This window comes from Felis catus, chromosome E1 (assembly GCF_018350175.1).
Source record: "Felis catus isolate Fca126 chromosome E1, F.catus_Fca126_mat1.0, whole genome shotgun sequence".
Taxonomy (NCBI): Eukaryota; Metazoa; Chordata; class Mammalia; order Carnivora; family Felidae; genus Felis; species Felis catus.
This window is the reverse complement of record NC_058381.1, coordinates 10,085,785-10,107,754: the sequence shown is the minus strand read 5'-3', so window position 1 is coordinate 10,107,754 and position 21,970 is coordinate 10,085,785. Positions and strand designations below refer to the sequence as shown.

Sequence of the window (21,970 nt, the reverse complement as noted above, 5' to 3'; positions counted from 1 at the left end):
TTTTTCCCCCAGTTGTTGAAAGACATTTTAAGTCTCACGGGAGAAAGACTGGGATGGCTTTATAGATCTGTTTTGTATCTGCCCACGAATTCCACCTGTGCTCAGTGATGATACCCATTTGTAGAGGCTCGCGCTGCCTCACGAGGGAGGGGCGGGAAGATACTTGCGCACATTTCTTCAGCGAGAGGCGGAAGCTAAATATGCATTTTAGCAAATGTTTCTTGAGCACCTACTACGTGCTGCCCCAGTGTAGATGCTGCAGACACCATGACGCCCAAAGACGGTAAGGCCCTGCTGTCACAGCGCATCCGTGGTGGCAGAGGGAGGCAGGTAATCAATGACGGTGGTAGTCTTAGTTTGGTGATGAAGGCTCTGAAGAAATGAACAGGAAATTGTGGGGTGGAGTGGGAGAGCTACTCAAAAGAACAGGAGGAAAACACCTCTTAAGAGGGAGTGCTCCTGGGACGCATGGGTGGCTCAGTGGGTTAAGCATCTGGCTCTTGATTTCAGCTCAGGTCATGATCTCACAGTTTGTGAGATCTAGCCCTGCTTCCGCATCGGGGAAGCTAGCGGATTTCTTGGCCTCGCTGACTGCAAAGCGTGGGTGACAACAGCTGACTCATGGGGCAGGCAGGAGCATTCGAGAGAGTGATCTCCGGCAATCACGGAACGTTGTGCCCGGCACGTAGCTTAAAAATAAATGAAGATGAAGGGTTTTGAGCAGGAAGTGATGACCCCAGCTGAGCTTTTGGAAGTCTGTCAGGAATCCGTGGGAGGGATGGGCTTCAGGAGGAACAAGAGCTGCTACCCAGGTCCACGCTGGGGAAACGTGGCAGGCATCCCATCTCCCAGCCTGCACAGCTGTGGGCTTGGAGCCCCAGGGAGGAACCCACGATGCCACTGAGGGTTTGAGTCTGGGAGAGCGAGAGAAAGGCCAGGCTGAGAATAGAAATGGGGAAGTCACGGGGCAGGGGAGAGCTGGCTGTTCGGGGTCTGTGCTGTGCACTGTGCAAGGGCGGCCACACACAGGCAAATGCCAGGAGGCTGCCCCCGGGGGGCAGGTCCCACAGGCCAGAGACCCTTGTGAGGCCCCCTGAACTGGGAGAAGTTTCTAGAGGGGAGATTCTCGACTTCACTTCAGAAGGTGGCATTGAAGTTGGCCAGGCCAAGGGGGCAGGGCGGGTGTCCTGAGCTTCCAGTGTTTGCCCCTCCACGTCTCCTCTCGGTCTCCCTCTTCCAGGGAGCCAGTGAGCAGCAGATTGGAGGGAGAAGGAGGATGAGTTTGAAGCGTTTCTTGCCCCAGCCCCCTCCCGAATGAGTCTCCACAGGTTGGTTGCGTTTCTCTAGCGAAGGCCAAGCTTCTGTCTTTCGGTCTCTGGGCGCCAAGAGCTTCCTCCCCTGGCTCCTGCACCTTAGCCATTTTTAAGTGTGCAATTCAGCGTGTTATTAAGTACATTTGTGTTATTAAGCATCATCCAACCACAGAACTGTATTTACCCCATAAAACTGGAATTCTATACCTATTAACCAGTAACCCCCATCCCATTCTCCCCTGCCTCCTCCCCCCTACCCCCCACTTTGGCAGCTACCATTTTACGTTCTGTCTCTATGAACTTAACTGTGTAAGGGGAATCATACGGTATTTATCTTCTTCTGACTGACTTGTTTCACCGAGCCTAACGTCCTCAAGGTTCATCCGCGTTGTGGCATGTATCAAATTGCCTTAAAAATAAGGCTGAATCCGGGGCGCCTGGGTGGCGCAGTCGGTTAAGCGTCCGACTTCAGCCAGGTCATGATCTCGCAGTCCGTGAGTTTGAGCCCCGCGTCAGGCTCTGGGCTGATGGCTCAGAGCCTCGAGCCTGTTTCGGATTCTGTGTCTCCCTCTCTCTCTGCCCTTCCCCCATTCATGCTCTGTCTCTCTCTGTCCCAAAAATAAATAAAAAACATTGAAAAAAAAATAAGGCTGAATCCTATTCCACTGGTTGTATATACCACATTTTGTTTATCCATGCATCCATCAATATGTACTTGGGTTGCTTTCACCTTTCGGCCCTTGTGGGTAGTTGTTCTATGAACATGGCTGTAAAGCATCCTTTTGAGACCCTGCTTTCAGTTATTTGGGAATATACCCAGAAGTGGATTGAACAAATCATATGAGAATTCTAGTTTTTAATTTTTGAGCAATTGCCATACCGCTTCCCATAGCGGGTGCACCATTCTACTTTCCCGACGGTAGTACCCAAGGGTTCCGATCGCTCTACATCTTCTCCAACGCTTGTTAGTTTGTGTTTGTTGCTGTTGTTTATAGGAGCGATGCTGATGGGTTGGGTGCGGTCTCTTGTCGTGATTTTAATGTGCATTTCCCTAATGATTAGTGATGTTGAACAGCTTTTCATGTACTTATTGGCCATGCATATCTTCTTTGGAGAAATGTCTATCCCAGTTCTTTGTCCGTCTTAAATCATGTTTGGTTTTGTTGTTGAGTAGTAGGAGTTCTTTATATGTTCTGAATATTAGCCCTATTTTTGTCTGCTTCAAAATACTACAGACTGAGTGGCTTAAACAACAGACATTTATTTCTCCCAGTTCTGGAGGCTGGGCAGTCCAAGATCAGGATGCTGGTTGTTTAGTTCTTTGTGAGGGCTCTTTCCTGGTTTGTAGACGGCTGCTTTCTTACTATGCCCTCACAAGGTCTTTCTTCAGTTCCCTTTATAAGACCATCAATCCTATCAGATGAGGACCCCACCCTTGTGACCTCATTTAATTTTAATTTACCTCCTAAAAGCCCTATCTCCAAATACACTAACACTGGGGGCTAGGGTTTCAACATATGAATTTGGGGAGAGTGGGGGACATCATTCAGTCCATAGCAGACCTCTCACCAGATAAGTGATTTGCAAGTATCTTCTCCCCTTCCACGAGTTGCCTTTTTACTTTGTTGATTGTGTTCTTTGATGCATATAAGTTGTAAATTTTGATGTAGTCCAGTTTCTATAGTTTTTTCTTTTGTTGCCTATGCTTTTGGTGCCATGTTGAAGAATCCGTTGCCAAATCCAATGCCACAAAGTTTTTTCCTGTGTTTTCTTCTAAGCATTTTACAATTTCAACTCTTGCCTTTAGGTCTTGGATCCATTTTGGGCTAACTTTTGTTTATGGTGCAAATTCATTCTTTTGAATGTGGATATCCAGTTTTCCCCAGCACCGTTTGTTGAAAATACTGCCCTTCCCTATTGAATGGTCCTGGCACTACATTTTAGTTTTTATTCTTAGTTACCCTTTGATAGATCTTTTTAAACTATTTCTATAGAAAGAGCTCTTGAAGTATTTTGTTCCCATCTCCTTTTCTCCTGCTTTAGCTCATTCACTTAAAAAAAATTTTTTTTAATGTTTATTTATTTCTGGGGGTGGGGAGAAGGGCAGAGAGAGAGGGAGACACAGAATCCAAAGTGGCTCCAGGCTCTGAGCTGTCAACACAGAGCCCCACGCGGGGCTTGAACTCAGGAACTGTGAGATCATGACCTGAGCCGAAGTTGGACGCTCAACCGACTGAGCCACCCAGGTGCCCCTCATTCACCTCTATTTCTTTGATGTGAAGCCACATTATAGGTAAGGAAATAACTACTGATTAGTGGGCATCCACTCCTTGGGGTGTTGGCTTCTTGGTTCAGCTTTGGAGACAGAAGGATGGCCCCCAGGCAGTGATTCTGAACTCTTGGTCTCAATATAGCTCCCAGTTTATAGCCTCTCTCCAGGGCCTGCATTTCATATTCAGTGGCTCAACTCCTCCTCTGTGTCTTATCTCAGATTACACCCTATTTGTTATGGATCTCTGCCTTGTGGCCGCATTTCATGGTTTCTGCAAGTTCTTTACTCCATTTTTGAAGTGTGTGTTTTTTTTTTCAGGTTTGAGATGGTGTGGCTAGTGATGTATAAATGCTCTTTTCTATTTAGATTTTGGTTTATTACTTCTTGGCTCTTGTTTTCTTTAAGTGACTTCCGCTGACAAGATCAATTTCAGTGTGCCATTTTTCTTCTAATGCTACATGGACATCTGTCCTTTTCCTTCTTTACTGGGAAGGAATCTAAGGCCAAAGAGATGACTTCTCATCCCGAGACCACAGGAAATAATAAACCTTGAAGAGTTTCCCGTGGCTCCAGCTGAAATCCGGGATTCCCTCGGCTGCTCCCCAGACAGATTCTCAGCATTAACATTTTGGTGTTAGATGGGAAATTGAACCAGCATCCGAGGACTCTTCATTCTTCCTGTAGTACTGAGTTTCTAAACCTTGACTGCTGACATCTCAGGGCAGACATTTCTTCGTTGTCGGGGCCGCCCTTTGGATGTTGAGTAGCATCTCTGGGTCTACCCAGTAGCACACCCCAAGTTGTGACCACTAAACACGTCTCCCCTGCCCCTGGAGGGCAGAGCCACGCACTCACACACACACACACACACACACACACACACACACACACACACACCCCAGTTGATAGCCACTACTGTTGAGGTCAAGAGCAAACTCAGCACATGTTCTGAAAAGCCCAAGCTAGATATTTTCAGCGTGGTCCTCCCTCACATTCTGTTTCCTGCCGAGTCCCCTGGTGATTGAGCTATGTGAACATTCTTATTTTGTTAGTTCTCAGACTTGAATGCTTCGGCTTCCCGCTTCCTGCTGCTTATTGTAGTTGTAGTCAAGACCTCAGTGCCTCTCCCACTCGCAGACACTCATTATTTTGTGATCGTCCAGAATGGTTTCCCCATCGCCCTTCTGTTCTCTTGCCTTAAAAAGGTCATAAATCTGAGGCCCCGAAACAGCCCTTCCAACACAAGTTCTGCGGGCAGCGATTAAGCAGCAGAGTGTTTGTGTTTTGAGGGAGTGGGAGACCTGTGCTTGGGCTCTGACTTTCCCTGGGACCCAGACACCTAATCATATTCCTAAAATAGCTGCTACCTCCTCCCTCTCGCCCCACTCCCCCTCTCTTTTCTTTTCTACTTTATGCCACACAATTTATGACTTATGGTTTAAATAGAAGTCTTAACTCCGTTCTGGAAAGGAAAGAAGCTTGGTAAGAAAATAAAACTGTTGGAAAATTTAAAGAAAACAGCCCCAGGAAGACGCTCTTCCCACCCCTGCAGGAGTGGGTTCCTAGATTTAATTGTAATTCCTTCATCAGCTTGATCCTTTGAGATGGTTCAGGAGGATTTGCAGAAATCAGGGAATTAACAATGGAAACCTTTTTTTTTTTTTTAATTCTTGTATTTGGCGAGAGTTCATCTATTTATTTTCTGTCACTCACTCGCATCCAGAAGGAAAGTGTGAATCACCCGGTATTCGTACCTGTGTTCTCAGAAGCTAGGCTGCATTAAGGTTGGGGCCAATTCTCACGATGGGAGGGTGTCTGCCCTCAGTGTTTATTTTCCTCTTTGCTTTCCCTCTTTCCATGTTTCCACATGAAAAGTGGCTGTTCTGTGTACAGGAGGAGCACTTTCCTTGAGTCTAGTGTGTCTGGATCCTGCCACTGACATGGATTTAATCGATCCGTTGCTGTGTAATGTTGAGATAATAAAGCAGAGCCACCCTCCACTGAACACAGTCACAGTGTTTGTGGGGAAGGCAGCTTATAGTCGTTGAGCGCCTTTTGTGTGCCTGGCCCTCGGCATCCATGTTTTCTTTCCATCTGCACGTAACGACTCCATTTTATTAGGTGAACATGTTGAGAATCAGTGTTGGAAAGGCACACCTGAGTTCACACAGCAAGCAGCGATACTGGGTTTGGACCAGGAGCATTGGATTCAAAAGTCCTCCTTGTGAGCAAAGATTATTCACAGAGGCCATACCATCCCTGACGTTAAAGGGCCAATGAGAGCTGGGTTTGAATCCTGGCCCCATCATAAACTCTGTGATTTGGGCAAGTCGCTTAACCTCCTTGATCCAAAGAAAGTGTCTCCATCTGTAAAGTGGGGGTGATACCTACCTACGTCATAGGGTTATGGTGAGATTTACAGAGACACCCACAAAAAACACTTAGCCGTGCCTTGCCAGGCTCGGAGTGGCACAGAGTAGCTGCTCTCACGTCACTGCAGTGTTTCCGTAACTAACTGGTTCCCTGTGTCAGAAGTGGAGCGTGTGAAAGTCTGCAACAGTCTCGGTGTGGGGCGTATGGGCACCTGCTCCCCTTCCGGCAGGAAGTCTTCCTGGAAGTGAACAGAGAGCAGGGCCAAAGCCGGCCAAGCACTGCCAGTGGATAGCTCTGAGCATAAGCCTTCCCAGTCTGTTCCGGAAGAGCCCAGAGCTGGGGGTGGGCAGAGCAAGGGAAGATAGGCAGTCTCCGGAAGACTCGGGGAACGCTAGGAAGACACTGGTTCAGGGTGAGGATGTCGGGCGGGGAGAAGTTTAATAATGTCCTAAACCATGAGAAAGGGGAGCAGGGCGCAAAGCCAGCACTGGGTCTGGCTGGGCCAGCTCTCACCAGCTCTCACCCTCTCACCCATCCCTGGGAAGCTGCATTGATCCTACAGAGCCCGATACTACTCTGGGAGTCCCATCCCGGGCACGTTCCCTACCTACAGGGTTCTCTTCCTGGTTCGTGTGAGGGGACATTAATTATTTCATTCCCGTATATTTTGCATTTGGAAAGAAGGTGGAATTTGAAGGGAAGAATCTGGCTGGTGAATGGGTCGAAACAGAAGGCTTAGTCTGGGGGAAATAACAGGGAAAACGAGAGAAGGGAGCCAAGAAAAGATCATGGCAGACAGGAGCGGTCCAGATGAGACAAGCCGTCTGGGTACATCCATTTGGAAATAATTTGATTGGGTTCAGCGAGTTCTAGGAGAATAAAGAAAGGAGTAATGATACAAGTGGAATAACCCTGAGAATTTTGCCTCCGAGCAAGTGACTTCTCAGTCTTTGAAAAAGAGTTGAACATTTTCCAGGTGCTCTGCCCAGAAGGTGGCCATATTTGTTGCCAGAGGGCAACTCCTAAGAGAGGAGTTTAGATCTTGAGTTTTGACTAAGACAGCAGAATCACCTTACGTTTTCACAAAGTAAGCCCTGTGTTAGTCATTACAAAGTCGTTGTAATCATAACGTAAAAGGATGCCTTGATCAAACAGGGATCTTACTTAAGGCGTCTTCCAACGTTTATTTATTTTTGGGACAGAGAGAGAGAGAGCATGAATGGGAGAGGGGCAGAGAGAGAGGGAGACACAGAATCAGAAACAGGCTCCAGGCTCTGAGCCATCAGCCCAGAGCCCGACGCGGGGCTCGAACTCACAGACCGCGAGATCGTGACCTGGCTGAAGTCGGACGCTTAACCAACTGCGCCACCCAGGCGCCCCACTTAAGGCATCTTCCTAAGTCAGACTGACATGTTACAGGTTGGTTCTGTACTAACTGGTGAAAAAGCACTCAGTGATTCTCTTCAAGAACCGCCCAGGCTATGTCAGCTCGGTAAGGAGGGGAGTCCTAATGAAATTAGTTACTGTGTAGCTGTCAACCCAAGAACGCACTCATTGTTGCCATGGAAACCAGCATGAAAAATTGTGGGTCAAGGGGCGCCTGGCTGACGCGCTCAGAAGAGCATGTGACTCTTCATCTTGAGGTCATGGGTTCGAGCCCCACACTGGGTGTGGAGATCACTTAAATAAATCAATGAACCTAAAAAAAAAAAAATTGTGGGCCAAGAACAAAAAATAACTGGTGCTAACGTCAATAAAATGCACAAGAAGTAATACAGAATAAAAAAGGTAATCATAATACCTGAAACCAAGCTGAGACTGCTAAGGTTCAGAACTAATCATACAACTGAAATCGTGGATGAGTTTTCTCAGAAACTCTTGCAGAAAACAATGGCAAAGTCTTTAAATACATTTTTTCACCTGTAGCCATGTTCGCGTGGCCGGTATACAGTAGGGCGGTGGAATGAGTCCAGGTAGAATCTTGGACACATGCCACCTCGAGCTAATCACTTTAAGTAGGAAGAGAAGCTGGCTGGCCCTGGCGGAGGGGTGCTGTCGGTTGAAATGGCGTCCTCCAGCCAGGAAATGGAGACAAGAACAGGAAGAGGGCACAGCCTGAGCTAGGCTGGGGAGGGGGCCTCTTGTTTTTGTTTTAGGTGGCTAATGGGGTCTCGTGGGATGTGGCGAGGCTCCCAGGGCTACTTGGCACCAACTGTCAGGGACCGTTAATTAGACCTCCAGGTTCTATGAGTGTGGCTGCTGGAGTTCGCTGTCACCTGCTGGTGTTTTTTTTTTTTTTTTTTTAATTTTTTTTTCAACGTTTATTTATTTTTGGGACAGAGAGAGACAGAGCATGAACGGGGGAGGGGCAGAGAGAGAGGGAGACACAGAATCGGAAACAGGCTCCAGGCTCTGAGCCATCAGCCCAGAGCCCGATGCGGGGCTCGAACTCACGGACCGCGAGATCGTGACCTGGCTGAAGTCGGACGCTTAACCGACTGCGCCACCCAGGCGCCCCTGCTGGTGTTTTTTAAAGTGCATTTTTCTGGTTTGTTTATTTTATTTAAAAAAAAAATTTTTTTTTAATGTTTATTTATTTTTGAGAGAGACAGAGCTCGAGCAGGGGAGGGGCAGAGAGAGAGGGAGACACAGAATCTGAAGCAGGCTCCAGGCCCTGAACTGTCAGCACGGAGCCCGATGCGGGGCTCGAACTCACCGACTGTGAGATCCTAACACTTAACAGACTGAGCCATCCAGGCGCTCCTGGTTTGTTTCTTTGAAAGGATGTGGCATCACCTGTGGTTTTGGTATTCTGTGTCACACCCTTGGTCATGAGAATCCGCAGAGGCAGAGTTAGAGCTGAATAAGCCCCTAGAGAGCATTTACTCCTGTCCCATCGTGCTACTGATGGAAGAAACGGGCTCAGGGAGGTCAGGACACGGCGGGCCACACCTCATGCAGGAATGAGAGCCCTGAGTGCTGATCACAAGACTCAGGCTGCTTTCCACAACTTTGTATGTGGGCTTTCCCCTTAGGCCTTTAACTACATCCTGCCACTTTGCACCATGTTTCTTCCATAAAATGTTTTCGTTAGGGACGGGTAACTGCTCTACAATGTCAGATCTGACCAATTAAAATATGCTCCAATGTCAGATCCGACCAATTAAAATATGCTCCATTAATGCTTTATTTTTCTAAAGATTTGTCTTCATGTTTATTTATTTGAGAGAGAGAGAGAGAGAGAGAGAGAGAGCAGGGGAGGGGCAGAGAGAGAGGGGGACAGGGGATGCAAAATGAACTCTGTGCTGATAGCAGTGGGGGGCTCGAACCCATGAACCGTGAGATTGCGACCTGAGTCGAAGTTGGACGCTTAACTGAGTGAGTCACCCAGGCACTCCCATTAGTTTTTAAATGATACCCATTTTTGTCCAAAAAGAAGAAAACGGCTACGCTTCTATGAACTCCAATTTTGAAGTAATTCATTTATATCTATTTGAAAATTAGGTAGGTTGTGTCATTATTAACCCTGAAGCTGCAAGCCCTATGGACATAGTAGGTCTTAACCCAAGCTGACCTGTTTTAAGGGGATAGGTATATATGTAGTGTGTGGGTATACAGTCTAATCCTGTAGTGTGATAATAGTATGTATTATACCATATGCTAATATAGTAATACCCTGACCAACCAGGAGCCGTCCTTTTGCTGTAACGTCAGAGCATCAATAATATTGCATGTACGTTTTCAATAGTTTGGTAAAAGCCACTGCGAGGTTGTAAAAAGTAGCCTCATGCAAAGGTGTCGTCTTCAACATAGAATCCTCATCTTGAAGTCCACTCAGAACCCCCGTTCTCTGCGATAACAGAGGGAACGTGGAGTTGGGGGAGTGGGGGGAAACTCTGCGACGCCACTCAGCGTGTTCAAGTTATGGACATACGTGTTTTTCTTTTCGGTCTTGTGCAGAAGGACGGCCTCTCTAGGACAAACATGAGGAGCGCGGCCAAGGCCTGGAGTCCAGTCATCAAAGCGGGCAGCCATGGGGCGGACCGTGCGCGGCCCCTCCCTGCAGCCTCTTCTGGCATGAAGAGTTCTAAGTCTTCCACCTCGCTGGCGTTTGAGTCCCGGCTCAGCAAGGTACAGACCGAAGCGCCCGCCTGGCGTAGGGCTGCTGGGCGCCCCCCGGGGGGGGGGGGGGCTGGGCGGGAGGATTGAAGAGGGAAGTAAGCGAGACCCGTGGCCTCTCAAGGCCAGAAAGGAGGCTCCGAGGAGGGTCCCAGGGGATCCCCTGTCCTGGATTACGTGGACTCTCCAGAGAGAGTTCTGCCCTCAGTACCGCACGAGGTGGGGGTCAAGATCACCAATGATCTTCACGGGCCTGATAAGTGGAGTTATCAGTGCCCCATCCTTGTCTGACTTGGCCGTCAGCCGTGCTAACACCGTTGATAGCGCCCTCCGTCTGGGAATACCTTCTCAGCTCAGTTTCCTCCTCGATCCCCAGCGGCAAATCCTTACTCCCTTGGGTTTCCAATGCCAGGTGGGCCCAGGATGCAGTTCTGGGGCCTCGTCTCTCTTCTAGCTTCCCTTACGATCTGGAGATGAGAGTCAGAGACACTATAACCTACCTGCACACATACTCTTGGAAAATCAAAATAACATCCTAATGAGAAAAGAAAACTGACAGGCAGTTAGTTTATAATTAAATAATCCGTATTCCCATCTGCATATGCCTGCGTACGACTGCCAAGGGGCCTGAGGTGCCCCTCAGAGCACCGCAGATGTGGTAGCTGTGACACAGACTGACCCAGGCCCGTCGTGTCGATGACTCACATACCACGAAGGATGTTGAGGGAGTGACGTGATGGTTTTCAAATGGTGAACACTCTTGGTAAAGTTCTGAACCAAAATGCAGTCTTCCCTAGTTATTCTCAGAACCTTCCATGTGTCCATCTTAAAGCTGTGCCAGAAGTACATTTTTTTTAAAATGTTTATTTATTTCTGAGAGAGAGAGGGACAGAGACAGAGACAGAGAATCCCAAGCAGGCTCTGCACCGTCAGCACAGAGCCCCGTGTGGGGCTCGAACCCACGAACTGTGAGATCACGACCTGAGCCGAAATCAAGAGTCTGATGCTCAACTGATTGAGCCACCCAGGCACCCCAGAAGTACGTTGTTTTTACATGTAAAACAAGAGGATGCTTGAGGCTCAGATAATAATAAAAAGGCATGCCACCTCTTTGGGAATGTCTTTGCAAGATTGTCACATGCAAGATTGTCTGGGTTCCCTGTTCTCTCACCCATTAAATATATAAGTAGCGCCACCAGTTGGGGTGATGACTAAAAATGCCCCCAACACATTTCCAGCATGCTCCCTGAGGGTCAGCGCTGTCCCTATTGAGAACAGTTTTTCTAGGTGTTAGCGCCTGTTCTCATGAATTTTAATACTACAGTTGACGCTTGAATGCGGGTTTGAACTGCACGAGTCCACTCATATGCCGATTTTTTACAGTACAGTACCGTAAATGTCTATTCTCTTGTGATTTCCTTAACATTTTCTCCTCTCTAGCTTACCTTACTATGCGAATACAGTATGTAATACGTATCACATACAAAATGCATGTTAATTGACTGTTTATGTTATCGGTAAGGCTCTGGTCCATAGTAGGGTATTAGTAAGTTTGGGGGGAGTCAAAAGTTGTATGTGGATTTTTGACTGCATGGGCATTGGGACCCTTAACCCTTGCGCTGTTCAGGGATCAGCTTTATGAGTAGATGACATCCAAGTTTGCGTCTCCATCCAGGTGCCCTCCAGCGGCTTTTGTGACCTCGCCTCTTGGATGTCTGAAAGGCACCTAGAATATAACATGTCCCAGACGGGTTCCTCCCCCTCCCCCTCTCCTGCCCCCAAACCTGCTCCTCACGAATCTTCCCCTTGAACAGCTTCATCCCCTCAGTGGCTCAGGCCAGAACCCGTGGCCCCATCTTGGGCCCTGCTTCTCTCATGTGCCACAGGCCGTCAGCAAAACGCCATCACTTCTGCCATCAGACTCGATGTCACCTTCAGCCCACTCCCACCGCCGCCCTTGGGACCACCCGGCTCATGCCACCGCCTTCCTTGCACAGCCTTCCTCGGCAGTCTCCGTGCTTTGTCTTTGCACCCTACATTCCGTTCTCAGCAAACGCCAGAGTGGTCCTTCTAACGCATTTGTCATGTCACCTCTCTGCTGGAAAGTCCCTCGGGGCTCCCCGTGTCACTCAGAATGAAAAGCAAAGTCCTTGATGTAGCCGGTGACGGCCTGGAGATCCCATTCCCTCTCAGACGTCATTGCTGTCCCCTCTGCCCTGCCCCCCGAGCTCCGGCCACACAGCCTCCCGGTGCCCTGCGGCACTGTCCCGGTGCCCTGCGGCACTGTCCCTCCACGAGCCGGGCGCACTCCTTCTGCCCGGAATACTCCTCCTCCCCACCCCTGTTCCTCTGCCACGTCTCCCTTATGTCTCTGCTCAAGTGTCACCTTATCAGATGTCACCCCTGACTACTCACTGTAAAGTGGCCCCCCATACACCCTCCTCACCCTGCCTCATTTTCCTTTTCCGCTCTTACTACCTGCCTGGCGAGTATCTGTCTCGCAGTGGCTAGAATGTAAGCCCCATGAGGGCAGGGACCGTGTGCTCTTTGGTTTCTTGCACAGCTCTGTCCCTCATGCTTAGAAAAGCACCTGTCCCCTGGTTGGACACTCAGTACTCATCAAATGCCGAAGTCCACTGGGTCTGCTGGGAGCGGCAGTGTGATGGCGGCCTGGAATGAGAGCAGCACGGGCTGGGAGCGGGGCAGACCGGGCTGAGTCGGGATCCTGCCTCGAGCCCTTTCTAGCTGTGAGAGCTCAGGCAAGCTAGGTAGCTGTCCTGAGGAGTACCACGTGGAGAGAGTGATCTACACACAGTTTTGTTTATCATTCTGTCGCCCTGGACTTGCTCATTATTTCCGTGGCTTTTATTTTTATTATTCTTGACCTACAGCACATTTGGGACACATTTTTAATGCAGATTTTAAATTAATGCATATACTTAAGACCGTTAGAGCTCCTGGAATATATCGAGATGTTTTTAAAAGCAGTGTTTAGGGGCGCCTGGGTGGCTCAGTCGGTTAAACGTCCAGCTCGTGATTTTGGCTCAGGTCACGATCTCACGGCTGTTGGGATCAAACCCTGAGTCGGACTACATGCTGACAGTGCGGAGCCTGCTTGGGATCCTCTGTCTCCCTCTATCTCTCTGCCCCTCCCCTGCTCGTGCATGCGTGTGTGTGTGTGTGTGTGTGTGTGTGTGTGCTCTCTCTCAAAATAAACTTAAAAAAAAAACTGTTTAATAACAAGGTCTAAAACTCAGGAGGGTTTTCTAAGAACAATGAAATGTTGGTTGCTTCTGCCACTGATAGGTATGCTTTTTTGTTTATTTTTTAAAGTTTATGTATTTATCTTGAGAGAGAGAGAGAGAGAGAGAGAGAGCGAGCTGGGGAGGGGCAGAGAGAGAGAGGGAGAGAGAGAGAATCCTCTCGACGCAGAGCTTGAACTCATGAACCATGAGATCATGACCTGAGCCCAGATCAGGAGTCGGCTGTTTAACGGACTGACCTACCCAGGCGCCCGTAAGTGTTTTTGGAAATTTGTCCCACAGGAAAAAAATGTCAGGACAAAAGCAAATATCTCTGTTGTCACTTCTGATTCTTGGGGTCTCCAGGTCTTACCCTGTAAAGAGAATGGCGGCGTTTGAGGGAAGGGGTAGCAGAAGGGGCTACACCAAGCCTGTGCCTTTTCTAGCCCTTGTCACGTTTCTCTGCCTTGGCCATTCTCTCCTTTCCCCCTCTAGTCGCAAGTAAAAGATTTGTGTCCCTCAGTAGTTTACTTTGAAAATGGCAAGCACACAGAGAAGGTGAATGACAGTGACCTCCCCCCCCGCCCCATATACCACCACCTGGATGCACAATTGGCATCTTAACTATATTTGCTTTATAGTCAATGGATACATACAGACTGGATAGATATATTCGAACCGGCACAAACAGGAAAACTGAAACAAATCCATCAAAGTGGAATGAAATGCCCTATTGAGATACTGGCCCCAGTTACAGGAGCAGCATGGGAACGGGATGAGGGCCTGGGAGCCTGGATGGCCCCGGGGGCTGTCACCACAAGTCCTCCTTGTGCCGCTGGAGCCCAGCGCAGGAAAGGAAAGCACCTGGGGTGCCCTGACGCAGACAGGCCGCCCCACTCTGGCCGTCTCTAAGGCTCGAGTCTATCAGTCAGGACTCCCTTTGTTGCCAGATGACAGAGCCTTGGCTTGAGCGAGCTTCGGCAGAAAAGAAACGGATTGGACGCTTCTGAGGTTCCCATGTCACCAGGGGAACAGAGGTGCAAGACTGGAGCTCAGGGAGGCCGGGACGGGACTGGAAGACCCCAGGACTCTCTGTCTGTCGCTCATGTCCGCGTGCCTCTGTCCGTCTGCTCCGTCTCCTGCTGACGTCTGTTCTCCTTCAGCTTGTATTACGAAGCCTGGCTGCCAGCGTGGCCAAGCCTCCCGCATCTTCTCGAAAGACCTGGTTGCTTACTTCCAGTTACTTGCTTTGCTTACTTCTGATTGATTCGGGAAAGAACAAAATCAAACAAGCAGCAAAAAATTGGGAAAGGTCTCTGCTTAGCTAGGCCCGAGTCGTATACTGACCCTGCCTAATCTCCCATGGCCAAGAGGGAAGCAGGGTCTTTGGTAGTTTAGGCATGTTCTGCGTGAGGCTTGGGGACCCAGTCATTCTTCCGTAATCATTCTCAGGGACTGCTCTGCACCTGTGCTGCCCAATGAAATAGCCACTAGCCACGTGTGGCAGCTGAGCCCTTGAAATGTCCACCCACAAACCTTGAGATCAGGATGTGGGCCAAAACCAAGAGTTGGACGCTTAACCGACCGAGCCACCCAGGTTCCCTTAAAATGCTTCATTAATATATTTATTAATGAAAAAATATTTTTAACATTAATTTTAAGAAAATATATTTTTAACATTAATTTTACCTTTTGTTTTACTCGTGAACATTTTTTTTCAGTTTATTTATGTTGAGAGAGAGCAAGCACAAGTAGGGGAGGGGCAGAGAGAGGGAGCGAGAATCCCAAGCAGGTTCCGTGCTGTCAGCACAGAGCTAGACACAGGGCTCAAACCCATACACCGTGAGATTGTGACCTGAGCCGAGATCAAGAGTTGGATGCTTAACCGACTGAGCTACCCGGGCATCCTACTATTTAAAAAAAAAATGTTTATTTATTTTGGGTGGGGGGAGAAAGAGAGAGAGAGAGAGAGAGAGAGAGAGAGAGAGAGAGAGAGAGAGAGTCTCTGTGTGTGTGTGCACGCTCACACGAGTGGGGGAGGGGCAGAGAGAGAAGAGAGAGAGAGAATCCCAAGCAGGTTCCGTGCTGTCAGCACAGAGCTAGACACAGGGCTCAAACCCATACACCGTGAGATTGTGACCTGAGCCGAGATCAAGAGTTGGATGCTTAACCGACTGAGCTACCCGGGCATCCTACTATTTAAAAAAAAATGTTTATTTATTTTGGGTGGGGGGAGAAAGAGAGAGAGAGAAAGAGAGAATGTCTGTGTGTGTGTGTGTGTGTGCACACGCTCACACGAGTGGAGGAGGGGCAGAGAGGGAAGAGAGAGAGAGAATCCCAAGCAGGTTCCGTGCTGTCAGCGTGGAGCCCAACGCTGGGCTTGATCCCAAGAACCATGAGATCAAGATCAAGAGCCAAAATCAAGAGCCGGACTCTCAACCGCCCGAGCCACCGAGGCACCCCTCATTTTACTCTTTTAATGTGGCTGGTGTTATGTTTCCATCAACAGTGCTGCACTAAACCTTTGGTTCTCAAGTGTGGTCCCCGGATCAGCATCATCAGCATCCACTGGGAGGGAACTTGCCAGAAATGCAGATTCTCAGGCCTCACTTCAGACCTTGGGAACCACACTCGGTGGTGGTGGTGGGCAGATTGGAGGCTGGGGTGGAGGCAGCAGACTGCGTTTTCACAAGACCCCCAAGGATTCTGACGCACGCCCAAGTTTGAGAGCCCCTGCTCCAACCCTAACATGTTTTCTTCCTTTGGAGAGGGGATCAGGTGATGTGTGATTTTAGAACTTTGGATTCTACCAGTCCCCGCCTTTGTGGAATTGAGAGGAATTTCTTAGTTACATTAATCTGTGAGCTATTTAAAACTTTTTCCCTTTATAAGCTTTCACGCACAGGTGCTCAGCAGCTCAAATATCAGTGGAAGCATTATTGAAAATACTTACTAAACGTATCAAAGAAGCGCATACCTGCCCTAGTGATCTTCTGTAACAAACCCAGAAATCTCAAGCAGCGGCGAAGCCGCATTCGGTGACCAGGAAACAAAGCCCCAGACGCAGCCATGAATAGAGAAGGAACAAGAATTACTAAGACAAGTAGCTTTCTGTGTCTGATGTAGCAGCAGCCAAAAAATAGTGACAGAGGAAGAGGTTTGCTTCAGAGGACAAGAAGGACCAGTTTTCAGTCTGTACGGCCCGCCTCCGGGGAGAGCTTCTGCGCAATCCATCTTTCTCGAATGGGATTCCTTGTGGAGGGCCCAGGGGAAATGAGGTGCTCCCTGTAGAACAGCCTTGCCGCCATCCGAAGTCCGCACGCTGCCTGGTAAGGCCATAGCACGCTGCTGGCCTGTAGCACATCAGCTGTGTCTTTTTGCCTGGAAAGGGCAGGATCAGATCTCTTTATAACACACAGTGGGACCACGAAGGGGGAAGTCTCCCACTGCTTGCTGAGTCCGTGCTCTGTGGCCTCCACCTGTCATCTCGTCAAGGACGAAGCTCTTGCAAAAAGGTGGACGAGGAGAGTGGGGAGCAAGCTCTACCCCCTGGGCGCCACACCCAGGGCGCGGAGGTGGGTGGAGGCCTTGGGGGGCTTGCAGGAGACAGTTTCACTTCTGGCCCCAGTGGTCGGGCGGGCGGATCGGGGTGGGGGGGAAGAGCCTCCCATTTTGGATTCCCTGTTCTGGTTGGCAGACCGAGCCTTTGCTCTCCTGGCCTTTTGCTGTGGATTTAGATTTTTCAGCACTTTGCATCCAATTTACTGATCCTAGTACCGTCGGGGGAATCAGATGGAGGAAAGCAGAACCAAGTGCACATCATTTGCATTATTGCGTTAGAAACCCCCTTAACTGTAACGATTTCCCTTTTTCATTTGAGGTGTTTGTTTAGGGAATTTTCAACATCTTAAATCAGAATTTATTTTCTTTGGGGACCCAGGGAGGCATCCGGGCATGCTTCTAGGCAGAGCGAATAATAGGTTTTTTTCTATTGAGAAAAAGTTGCTGCCATCATGAACTATTGTCATTTAGTGCTAAACACGCATTTCACTGGTGACTTCACAGATAATTTGAGAGGCTGGAGAAATAGGGTGCAGGAACCCTTGTTACTCTGAGACAGGAGGTAGGAAAACAATGATGGAGTCCCCGGAAGAAGGGCAATGGAGTGGGGCGCCTGGGTGGCTCAGTCGGTTGAGCGTCCGACTTCGGCTCAGGTCACGATCTCGCGGTCTATGAGTTCCAGCCCCGCGTCGGGCTCTGGGCTGATGGCTCAGAGCCTGGAGCCTGTTTCAAATTCTGTGTCTCCCTCTCTCTCTGACCCTCCCCCATTCATGCTTTGTTTCTCTCTGTCTCAAAAATAAATAAAACGTTAAAAAAAATTTTTTTTTTTAAAAAGAAAACCAATGATGGAGTCCCCGGAAGAAGGGCAATGGAGTGGGGCGCCTGGGTGGCTCAGTCGGTTAAGCGTCCCACTTCGGCTCAGGTCATGATCTTGCAGGCTGTGAGTTTGAGCCCTGCATCGCGGGCTCTGTGCTGACAGCTCAGAGTCTAGAGCCTGCTTCGGATTCTGTGTCTCCCTCTCTCTCTGCCTCCCCCCACTAATGCTTTATCTCTGTCTGTCTCTCAAAAATAAATATTAAAAAAAAAAAAGGAAGGGCAACAGACTGACTCTGCCACAACCCAAATGCCATATTTAGTCCTTTTGTTAAACTAGGGGTCTGTGCAATTGGCCAGAAAATATGGTTCTGCTCACTTCTAGTGACTGGAAGTACATGTCAATCATCCTTTCCATGTTAGCTATTTGTTTTTAAAATGAATAATTTGTTTAAAGACATTGACTAGAACTTCTCGGCTAATCTTAAGACTTTTACCATCTTCCCTCTTTTTAAAAAAATTTTTTTTAATGTTTATTTATTTTTGAGAGAGAGACAGAGACAGAGACAGAGAGAGAGAGAGACAGAGTGCGAGCAGGGGAGAGGCAGAGAGGGAGGGAGACACAGAATCCGAAGCAGACTCCAGGCTCCGAAATGTCATCACAGAGCCTGACGCGGGGCTTGAACTCACGAACCATGAGATCACGACCTGAGTCGAAGTCAGACGCTTAACCGACTGAACTACCCAGGTGCCCCAGCATCTTCCCTCTTTTCGGGGAATTATTGTTTCATGAGTAGAGTCTCACTTTGCGATGGTGGAAAAGGTCTGGAGGTGGATGGTGGGTGGTGATGGTTGCTGAACAGGGAGAATGTACATAATGCCACTGACGTGTACACTTAAAATGGCACATTTTGTGTCGTGTATATTTTACCACAATAAAAAAATAATCTCTAAAATAACAATGGGGAGAAAAGGAAAAAAGTGGACTAGGATTTGTAAGGGTGGAAGCAAGACTTCACCCCAATTATAACCCGTCCCCTCATTTTCCTTTTGTTTTTTGTTGAGGCCAAACACACTTAGAATAAAGTATGTGGGGGCGTCTGGGTGGCTCAGTCGGTTGAACGTCCGACCTCGGCTCAGGTCATGATCTCACAGTGTGAGTTCGAGGCCCGCGTCGGGCTCTGTGCTGACGGCTCGGAGCCTGGAAACTGCTTCGGATTCTGTGTCTCCCTCTCTCTCTGCCCCTCCCCTGCTCATGCTCTGCTCTCTCTCTCTCTCTCTCTCTCTCTCTCTCTCTCTGTCAAAAATAAAAATAAACGGGTGCCTGGGTGGCTCAGTCGGTTAAGTGGCCGACTTCGGCTCAGGTCATGATCTCGCGGTCCGCGAGTTCGAGCCCCGCGTCGGGCTCTGTGCTGACCGCTCAGAGCCTGGAGCCTGTTTCCGATTCTGTGTCTTCCTCTCTCTCTGACCCTCCCCTGTTCATGCTCTGTCTCTCTCTGTCTCAAAAATAAATAAACATTAAAAAAAAAATTAAAATACTCCTGTCTTTAAAAACAAAAACAAAAACAAAAAAAAAACAAAAATAAAAATTAAAATTAAAAAAATTTTTAAAAAAGTGTGAGAACCACACACAAAAATAAATAAATAAAAATAAATAAATAAATAAATAAATAAATAAATAAATAAATAAAATAAAGTATGTGGAGCACATTAATCTTAGTCTTAGCCATACAACTCATTGAGTTTTTACATGTGGCCATATCTATATAAACCACCACCAAGTCAAGATATAGAACATTCCGCCCCCCCCAACCCCAGAAGGTTCCTTCCCAGTCAGTAACACCCCCAGAGGGAACCACTGTTTTGACTTCTATCACCATCATTTGGTTTTTACCAATTCTTAGCTCTGTAAAAAGTGAAATCAGGAAGGGTATACTCTTGTATGTCTAGTTTCTTTCACTTGGCCTCTCTGTGGGATCCATTCATCTATTGGTGTATCAGTAATTCCTTTTTTTTTTTTTTTACTGTGTACTTTCTGTTGTCTACTAAGTCATTCTTTAATTTTCTCCTCTTGCTGGTGAACACGTGGATTGTATTTTGGGGGGCTCTCATAAATAAAGCTGCTGTGAACATTCTTTTGATGAGCCCATGTCCTCATTTCTCTCTTGGATACAGATTTAGGAGTGGGATGGCTGAATATAGCATGCAGATATTCACCTCTAACAGATACTGCCAGCTTTACAAAGCGGCTTATCGGTACACACTCCCGCAAGCAGGCAAGCAGAGCATGAGAGTTCCCGTTGCTTCACAACCTCACCAACACTTGGTTTTGTTTTGTTTTGTTTTGTTTTCTTTCACACCATTCTGGGGTGTGTATTGTTAATACCCTGAAATCTAAACAATGCAAAAATGGAAATGTTTTTTTTTAATTGTGCAAATATTTAAACACCTACCCTTCAGTAAATGACCCCAAAGCCAGTAGAGTGGGATGGAGCTGGCCCTTTGGGCTCTCAAGCCAGAGTGGGTGGCAGGGACTGCCTGCTCCAGGCCTCCGTTGATTTGAGGGCTTTCCCATACTGCTCTCTCCAGGTGTCAGATATATTCGGGATGGCTCCGGGCATCTGCCTGGCTCCAGTCTTCTAGCACTGTTCCTCTTCAGGAACGTTCTTTCGAGAAGACTTACGGCGGTTGAGAAAATTTATTTGCAGTGTCTCTCGCTGACCCTGACTGTAATTTACTTGGGCCAGAGCTGTGAGCTCATTTAGGGGCTCCCCCTCTTAGATTTCAGTTCCTTTTTTTTTTTCAACGTTTATTTATTTTTGGGACAGAGAGAGACAGAGCATGAACGGGGGAGGGGCAGAGAGAGAGGGAGACACAGAATCGGAAACAGGCTCCAGGCTCCGAGCCATCAGCCCAGAGCCCGACGCGGGGCTCGAACTCACGGACCGCGAGATCGTGACCTGGCTGAAGTCGGACGCTCAACCGACTGCGCCACCCAGGCGCCCCAGATTTCAGTTCCTTTTAACACATGTTTGTTTTCCTGGTTTCGTGACAGGGAAGAAAGCAGAAAAGGAGTTTCTGCTTTCTTTCTGTCTCCATAAGCAGTGTTCTTCTGGCCTCCAGGAAAGTTCCTTTATTCCCTTTGAACACGTCTGTGTGAGATCATATATGGAGTGCCTGGTATGGAGCACGTGTTACATGTTCAGATTGTTTCTATGTCCTCCTTCTACTTCCCCCATATATGTGTATGTGCACATATACATACATATGTATACACGTACATATACACACACACATGCGTATACACACAGACATCTCTATAACTGAGATATGTATTTTTAAGCTATTTTTTGTTGTCCTTGAATTTTCTGCACATTGTCCCATCTTGCCTTTTGTGCATCTCACAGTTCTTTTTTTTTATCATCTCCCTCCCCCCCTTTTTAAAAAATTTTTTAATTTTAATTTTATTTTTTTAAATTTTTTAATATTTTAATTTAATTTTTTAATTTTTTAATTTTTTAATTTTTTTAATTTTTTTTTAAATTTTAATTTTTTTAATTTAATTTTAATTTAAAACCCAGGAAGGCAGGGTTTTTTGTTTTTGTTTTTTAGAGAGAGTGAGCAGGGGAGGGACACAGAGAGAGAACAGAGGATCCAAAGCAGGCTTTACAGCAGAGAGCCCGATGCAGGGCTCGAACTCCTAAACTGTGAGATCATGACCTGAGCCGAAGTCAGGCGCTCAACCGACTGAGCCACCCAGGTGCCCCCAGGAAAGGAGGTTTTTAAAAAAATCATTATTTGAAGTGTGACACGATGGGTCATATTCACCCATCATCTTATACTATTCTTTGAAACAGTAATGGAAGGTCGTACTCTGTCCTGTAAACGATAGACACAGGTTTGTCTAGCTTTGCAGGTTTCCACCTCCCAGTGGGATACTCCTGAAAGTGCCATCACCGCATCTTAACCACAGGGCAGGCGCTATTGCGCTGTGTTTTCTTGGTCTATAGCACTCCCTACTGATGATACATGTTTTCATCCTCTGTCAGCTCAAGAGGGCCAGCAGTGAGGACATGCTCAACAAACCAGGAAGTACGGCCGCTTCTGGGGTAGTTCGACTGAAAAAGACTTCGACAGCTGGAGCCATCTCTGAACTTGCTGAGAGCCGCCTGAGGAGCAACCCAGGTAGGAAGGACCCAGGTCGGAGAGCCCAGGGCAGGAGGGCCCCAGGCAGGAGGAACTCAGAGAGGAGGACCCCAGGCAGGAGGGACTCAGGC

At 48.0% G+C, this 21,970-nt stretch overlaps 1 protein-coding gene across 11 annotated transcripts in view; it reads left to right on the top strand.

The window, feature by feature from the left end:
• Positions 1–21,970, top strand: part of SPECC1 (sperm antigen with calponin homology and coiled-coil domains 1) — a 286,113-nt gene that overhangs the window by 73,712 nt on the left and 190,431 nt on the right. For all 11 annotated transcript variants that reach the window (XM_023244466.2, XM_019817229.3, XM_045045093.1 and 8 more), the window contains 2 exons: positions 9,919–10,089; positions 21,743–21,878. In XM_023244466.2, coding sequence (XP_023100234.2) covers positions 9,943–10,089; positions 21,743–21,878 — 283 coding nt within the window. In that variant the 5' untranslated portion in view covers positions 9,919–9,942. The remainder of the gene's footprint in view (positions 1–9,918; positions 10,090–21,742; positions 21,879–21,970) is intronic.